This window comes from Hemicordylus capensis, chromosome 3 (assembly GCF_027244095.1).
Source record: "Hemicordylus capensis ecotype Gifberg chromosome 3, rHemCap1.1.pri, whole genome shotgun sequence".
NCBI classification, from domain to species: Eukaryota; Metazoa; Chordata; class Lepidosauria; order Squamata; family Cordylidae; genus Hemicordylus; species Hemicordylus capensis.
Window position 1 is genome coordinate 65,004,611 of NC_069659.1, and position 8,069 is coordinate 65,012,679.

General features: G+C 45.3%; 1 protein-coding gene across 7 annotated transcripts in view; it reads right to left on the reverse strand.

Annotated features, from left to right (window-relative positions):
* DCAF6 (DDB1 and CUL4 associated factor 6) overlaps positions 1-8,069 on the reverse strand; it is a 90,252-nt gene that overhangs the window by 31,948 nt on the left and 50,235 nt on the right. For all 7 annotated transcript variants that reach the window (XR_008320276.1, XM_053312634.1, XM_053312637.1 and 4 more), the window contains one exon: positions 146-257. Coding sequence is in view for 6 of the 7 variants with exons in the window: in XM_053312634.1 (XP_053168609.1) it covers positions 146-257 (112 nt within the window). In the remaining variant the exon portion in view is untranslated. The remainder of the gene's footprint in view (positions 1-145; positions 258-8,069) is intronic.

An 8,069-nucleotide genomic window follows, 5' to 3' on the forward strand; every position in this document is an offset into this window, starting at 1 on the left:
CTAGTTTGACACAGTATTTCTTTAATAATGAGATTGTTCCTGTAGTGCACTATATGAACACTATGAAAAAAAATAAGAGCTACACTAGCTACAATTACTACCACCGAAAACATAGCTGAATATTGGGAAAGCAGAAAATTATTACCATTCATCAGTGAAATCCAATTTTATTGTGCTTGTGGTTGTTCCTTCTGTACTGTAGTGTAAACTTAAAACAGGTTCACCTGTTCCTGATCGTGAGCTCACCTTTTCATCATCTGAAAATAAAATATTAAGTGTGAACCTATCACATTATACAGAGATACTATAATTCTGAAGGATTTACGTTTATCTTAGTTGTATTTTCATTTAAAGTATAGCTCTTGCAGTAAAATGATTTGTTCAAAGAATCTGTGCAAAGTTAAATGTTTACATACCAGGTATTGATAACTTTGTAACTCTAGGGAAAGTCTAAAAAAAAACAGCAATAAGGGGGGGGGACATTTAAGGAGTGCATACAACATTGACAGAATCAAGTGGGTGCCATCCATGCAGCGCCTTCATTTGCTTGTTTCAATCACTAATATTTGCCTACAAATCAGTAATGTTTTCAAACCAATATATTCAACCAATTTAAACAGGGTGATGAATATTGACTCCATTATAATCTGTTTCATCTGCTTTTAGCAACAGTAGTACAGTACTGTACAAGCAAATTATGATATTTCAGAGAACACAAAATGAGCAGTGGGTTGCACGCAGGAGATAGGAGATAATCTGTTGTACTCAGTTTTGGCTATTCTCTTAGATGTGTGTCTAAAGCAAGCAGCTCACAAAATATGTAGCAGCCTGCAAGCTGCTAAACCTGCACATGCAAAGACAAAACCCCTGAAAAATGTAATCGCTAATTAGACCTTTTTCTCAAAGATTGGTTTTAACGTAGGTATCAGGAGTTATAGTAAAGAAGTCTTGGGGCATTCTTCAAGTTTCCATGATTCAACAGGGAAGCAGGCACCAGACATTCAAAACACTAGAGAGATGCAGGTTTGGGGCAGTATAGAAATATTTTAAATAAATAAATAAATATGCTACACCTTCTAGAATACACCATTTTCCTGCACAGAAGCTGCTAACCAGATGAAACGGCAAGATAGAAAAGCTGCCTCTAAATATTTTGGACTGCTTAGCTGGTGGCACTTGTAGATAGATGAACATTTAGAAACTATACTTTGCAAGTTCAACACAGTTCCAGACACATTTTCTATTAATTATAAAACACAATGTTTCCTAGCAAAAAAATGCAAGGACCAAAAGGTAGAAAGGAGGACAACAGCCCCAAGGCAAACCATTTGGTGCTGCAGACTTTTTGCATTATAAAATGAGCGCCAGATAATTCTTATGAGAGCTGCAGCTCAGTAATAGAGAACCTGCTTTGCATGCAGAAGGGCCAAAATTAAATCACTGGCATCTTCAGTCAGAAGGATCAGTTGGGAGGTTTAAAGAAAGACCTCTGACTAAAACCCCAGACAGCTGCTGTGAGTCAGAACAAACAATACTGGGCTAGTTGGACCAACGTCAGTGTAACAGAGCTTCATATGTAGGCAAATCAGAGTAGGGACAATGGAATGGATGGAGACAGTGAAAAGGAAGGAAGAATAAAGCTGGAAATAGACTGGGAATGGGACCCTGACCTTTATTTCAGACCTCTGTTGTGCAAGTCATCAGATACTGAACCAATTCTGCTGCAGGGCTCCAACCAGGACCTTCCTAAGTTCTGCCTCATAATTACCTTCTCAAGTAATTCTCTCCCCCAGCCCCCACAACTGTCACTCTCCTGCCAGGTTTGCTTCAGAAGGCAAATGTCAGGGTTTGAAGGCCAATATGTGCACCTCACAGAGTGGACCCATTTAAATAAGGGGTTAAGTAAACCACAAAGAAAAAAAGTGGGGGCGGGGGGGAGTAGGAGGCCAATTCAAAGCTATTTTCATTTATTATTTAGATACTTCCCAAATAAAGGTGCATGCTAGTTGATTTCTACAACCAAACATACGTATTGGGTTATAATTGAAGTCTTTCACTGAAGAAAGGCACTGGATGAGGGCGATTTTCACCCATCCTCCCTTTCCTTAGCCCCCTGCACTCCCTCACCCCCCCCCCCAAAACCTGATCCAGAAAACGAGGGGATCCTCTGGATCAGGGCACCATGAAGCAGGGACAGAGAGGGGAGGCTGGAGAAGGAAGGGGGGTTGGTGAAAAATCACCCTTCTTGTGTAAATGGAACTTCTGCCTATCATATCACTGCCCTGCCCTACCCACCCTTCCACACAGACATGATATTATTTCTGGGCAGATCAGTGTTCTCCATAAAATGGAAGATAAAATTCTTGCTATAAATAAATATTGTTCTACCAATTAAATAACATGGGCACCTGCCCATGTTATTTAATTGGTAGAACAATTTTTATTTATAGCAAGAATATAAATTCTGATTTAGTTGCAGAAATCAGGGACAAATAGGAGTAAAACCTGGATAGATCAATGAGTGATCTGTGCTAACTTGCCATCCCTGACTGTTCTGTGTGCATACTGAAAATTTCCGAGACCCAGAAACCCACACCCTCACTCAGGCACTTGAGGGTCCAGTGGACTCTCAGAGGGATTGGTGGGAGGGATTGCAGCCAGAAGTAAATGGCAACCCTCCCATATTTGCAAGGAAGTTCTTTCCACTCACTCATGATGTTCTCTGGATCCTAGCAAAAGTCTTCAAAGCTTTGTTTGATAGATGAGTTACATAAAGCTATTATTTTAATCTCAGAACACTGATAACTGTTTTGCCTTAGTGGACAAGAGAAGAATATTTGAAATGCGACAACTGAAAACCGTGATTTTCTTTTGCCTAGCTTATAAATGCTAGAACACAGCAAATACAGGGAAGAACTGACAAGCCATGATAAAACTCTACAATAAAACTAACTGTACGATGCATTATGGGGAAATATTTCAGACATCCTTTAGGCTTTAGTAGTGTTTAATGTTTAACTGCCAGTGCCAATTTTTATTACAACATGGGCCACATTACAGGTTACTTGCATATCTGTGTTTGAAACTCTGTAGAGATTCTCCCCACACCCACAAAAGAACAATTGGGGTGGGAGAATGCAATCTTAATGGGAGCGGTTGTTAACCCTTGCCCTCATCCAAATCCCCCAACTTGAATCCCTCACCCATCTATTTGCTCAGTTAGGGAAAATTCACTGGCTACATACAAGCTTAAATCAGGACTGTTATATTTGTTTGGAATTGATACTCTCCTACAATGCTCAATAATGTTTACCAGATTCATTGTCTGGTTTTTGATCAATTACATGATTATATCAGAGTATATTTTTATATAGTAAAGCAAAAGTGAAGATCCTTTTTAAGGATCTTAAAAGAAAACAGAACAGAGCAATACTCTGGTAGGAACTGAATATTGTTCCAACCTGCTCAACAGCTCATGAACCTTTTTGGGGTGGCAAATGGGCCTCCCATAGCATTATTACTTTAGATCAGCTTATTTCTTTGGAAGCAGTCTTTAAACCTTTTGAATCCCTGAGAACCGATTTTGATTTACAATATAATGCAGGTTGGCAGTTTATCCAGTTGAAGCATTTGTTTAGAATTGGGAACACGTACACATAAGGTTTGGTCATGTTCTATTATTGCTTTATTTTGATCTGACATTCATAAGATTGTTAATATTACTTTGCAATGATCTTTTTTTTTTGTTAAAGATGTTCATATGCTTTTGAGAGATATTCCTAATACATGGAACTTATCCTTACATCAAGAATTATGGATCCTTTGAACATGGGGAGTTGCAAAAATGACCATTATACAACATTGAAAGGACAGATCTTCTCCTGACCTTCAACTCTGGATAGTTGATAAGCATTTCCTGTTGGCATCTGAATTGGTTTGGCAAAAACAGGTTGCTTACCTGTAACTTATGATCTGGATGTGATCCGTTGTATTCATAAGAACTGGGTTTCTGCGCCTGCACAGGGACCTCCCGGGCTGACTAGCTAGCTCCTCTTTGCGCCCCGCCCGTCTGCACGTGCCTTGCAGCTTCCGTTAGAATCGACGGTTGGGGCGCCTCTCCTTCAGATTTCTCGCAGACCGCCATATAAATGACGATCCGCACACCAGCATCCACTAGTCCAGGCATTCTGCAGCGGGGCCGGCTGGGAGGGACTTATGAATACAACGGATCACATCCAGATCATAAGTTACAGGTAAGCAACCTGTTTATCTGGATTGTGATCCATTGTATCCATAAGAACTGGGTGTTTAGCAAGCTACCCCATAAGGAGGCGGGTGCAGATGACCCCCAGCTATGCCAACACACGTTTCAACACTGATCTTCCAAAATTCGCCTCCCTAGCCATCCGCAGATCCAAAGCATAATGCTTCACGAATGGTAGATGCGATGACCATGTCGCCGCCAGGCAGACATCTGCCATTTTAATGCCTGACAGATGTGCCGCAGACGTTGCGTAGGCCCTAGTAGAGTGAGCCCGAACCGTCTTTGGCGGTGTTATCTTCTGGCTTTTATAGGCGAGGAAAATCAGTTCCACTAGCCAGTGAGCAAGTCTCTGGCGAGAGATTGGACGGCCCTTGCTACGCCCCCGGAAGGAGAGAAAAAGCTTTTTACTCTTCCTAAAGTCATGAGTTCTCTCCAAATAGTATAGGAGTGATCTACGCACGTCCAACGTGTGGAGGGCCTTCTCTAAGTCCGTCTCCGGACTACTGAAAAAAGTTGGTAGCACTATGTCTTGATTTAAGTGGAAATCTGTTACCACCTTCGGCAGGAATCTCGGATCGAGACGCATCACAACCTTGTGTGGATAGAATTGAGTGTAGGGTCTATCCATCCGCAGGGCCGTCATCTCGCTCACTCTCTTAGCCGATGTAATGGCTACCAAGAATGCCACCTTCAAAGTCAGAAACTTCAGCGGAACAGTCGCCAGTGGCTCAAAAGGTGCCTCCGTTAGGGCAGAGAGTACTAAAGACAGACTCCATTGCTCCATTGGGCTGCGCACAGGCGGGTAAAGGTTATTAACACCTTTCAGGAAACATTTACATTCCCGGTGGGAGAAAACCGTGGACCCATCCCATCCCCTGTGCTTTGACGAGATTGCAGCCAAATGCAGCTTAATGGAGACATTCGCCAATCCACTCAGTTTGAGCGATGTCAGGTAACGTAGCACATCCCGAGGGGTCGCACGCAATGGCGTGACACTCTTCCCCCTCATATAACTCTTGAAGCGGTTCCACTTGCAGGCATAACTGCGTCTTGTCGACGCACGCCTACTGTTTAGTAAGATGTTGTTTAATAGTTGATTCTCCAAGCGGTCAGCTTGAGAGAGTGCACATCGGGGTGTAACACCTTTCCGTGTTCTCTTTGCAACAGGTTTGGAGCCTTGGGGAACTTGTGGAACACTGAATGAGACATTCCCAGAAGTGTGGCAAACCACGGCTGGCGCGGCCACCATGGAGCCAGAAGTATGCATTTCGTTTGGTCCCGCAATATCTGCGCAACCACACGGCCCATTAACGGCAGCGGGGGAAAAAGATATAACAGCCCCGTCTTCCAGGCCCGTTGAAAAGCATCCCCCAGGGATCCTTGGCCTATGCCCGCACGCGAACAATAATTGACACACTTTTTGTTGGCAACCGTGGCAAATAAGTCTATCGATGGGACCCCCCAGATCTCGAACACCCTGTCGAGATACATCGGGTTGATTTCCCACTCATGTCTTTGGTTGAAACTGATGTCCCTGCTGAGCCTGTCGGCCAAGCAGTTGTCTACACCCTTTATATGTATTGCTACCGGGTGAATTGAATGTTGAATGCACCAGTCCCATATTTTTCTCGCAAGTAGGCAAAGAGACAGTGACACTGTCCCCCCTTGATGGTTGAGGTAGGCAATCGCCGTCGTGTTGTCTAACTCCAGCTGTACTGACCGTCCCCTTATCATAGGTTCGAATGCCCTTAGGCCCTGGAACACAGCCAATAGCTCCAAGTAATTTATATGCTGAAGTCTCTGCAACTGGGTCCATGTCCCCTGCACGCATACGCTGGCGCAATGCGCACCCCAGCCCGCCATCGAGGCATCTGTCGTTATCCGGGAGGTGGGCTCCTTGGACACAAACTCGACTCCTTTGCCCAAATTGCCCATGTCTAGCCACCACCCCAGGCTGGCGAGGACATGTTGTGGTAACGTCAAGTGCATATTCTGGCCATCCACATTGGGTCGGAAGTTGTGGAGAAACCAATGCTGCAATGTGCGCATACGGAGGCGCGTGTGTGACACCGTTGCGGTGCATGATGCCATCAAACCCAACATCCGCTGGATTCGAACCGCTGGCTGCCGTGGAGTCCTCTTAAAGTGACGTATGAGTTCGTGCATTTGGGCAATTCTTTCCGTAGGTAAGAACGCCCTGGCCAATTTCAAGTCCAGCACCGCTCCGATGAAGCTCACTCGAGTCATGGGTTCGAGTCTCGACTTCTTCCAATTCACATTGATGCCGAGGCACTCCAACAAGGCTAGCAGCATCTGCACTTGGCGGGTAAGTAAACTCCTGTCGTGGCTCACCACGAGCCAATCGTCTAAATACGGATACAGCCTCAAGCCCTGAGTTCGTAGGTGGGCTACAACCACCGCCATCACCTTTGTGAACACTCTGGGCGCAGTAGAAAGTCCAAATGGAAGCACCACATATTGATAGATCTGTGCCCCTACTGTAAACCGGAGGAACTTGCGGTGACTCTCCTGTATCCCGATATGAAAATAAGCGTCCTTGAGATCCAGAGTAACTGCCCACTGTTCGTTCACCAGCAGAGGCAGAATTCCCTGCAGCGTCACCATCCTGAATTTCCTGGTCCGAATGAAGAGGTTGAGCCCCCTCAGGTCCATTATGGCTCTTATTCCACCGTCTCTCTTTGGTATCTGAAAATACCGGGAATAGTAGCCGGTCAGTCTGTTCGCCCATTGCACCCGCGTGATCGCCTGTTTCTCCAGCAGCACCTTGACCTCCTCCCGCAACACCTCCGTGGCCAGCGTATAGACCAGTCCAGAGAAGGGAGGCCTTGTCTCGAACTCCAACGCATATCCAGTCTGCACTATTCTCAGTACCCACCGGTCGGATGTTATGTTGTGCCATGCTGGCGCACGGCTTGCCAGCTTGATGTTGATCCTGGCAACTACAGGGCCGATGTCGTGGGTCCTGGATTGTAGCGTTGGACTTAATTGGCTGCTGCAAAACTGATGCAGTGGACGAACAGTCCCGTCAAAAGCTCTTGCTGGAAGCGTCCTTGTCGCCTTGACGAGCTGTTTTTCCTTTTTGTTTTTGGTTAAAGCCCTTACCGCGTTGGTAAGGTCTGAATTGTTTTCGGTATTCTTTGCGGTCCCGATACCGATCACTCTTTCTCTGATAATAAGTGCGGCTCCTTGCAGTTGAGCTGGAACCGCTCGAAGGCACCATAAAGGTGCGGGCAGTGAATTTAGATTTCTTCAACGTCTCCATTGACGTGTCCGTGTCCTCATGGAATAAACCTTTGCCGTCAAATGGCAAGGACTCGACTTTCTCCTTCATGTCTGTCTGCAGGGTTGCTGAGCGAAGCCACGCATGCCTGCGCAAGCTCACTGCCGTCACCATTGCTCTCGATTCCGTCTCCGACAAGTGTTTGAATGCGCTCAGTTGTTGGCGCGTTATTGCCGTTGTTCTTTCGTACACATCATTAAATCTCCATTGGAAGTTAGAATCAGAGTCCCAAATCAAGTCCGTTGTTCGTTCTGAAGTCAAACCAATTAATCCGCTCAGTAGAGAATAGTCAAACAGTCCGAAGTCAAAATTTTTGATAATAATTGAGGAGCAACAGCCAAGAGGTGTAAGCGCTTTGGCGGTCAAGAGAAAACTGAAGGAGAGGTGCCCCAACCGTCGATTCTAACGGAAGCTGCAAGGCACGTGCAGACGGGCGGGGCGCAAAGAGGAGCTAGCTAGTCAGCCCGGGAGGTCCCTGCGCAGGCGCAGAAACCCAGTTCTTAT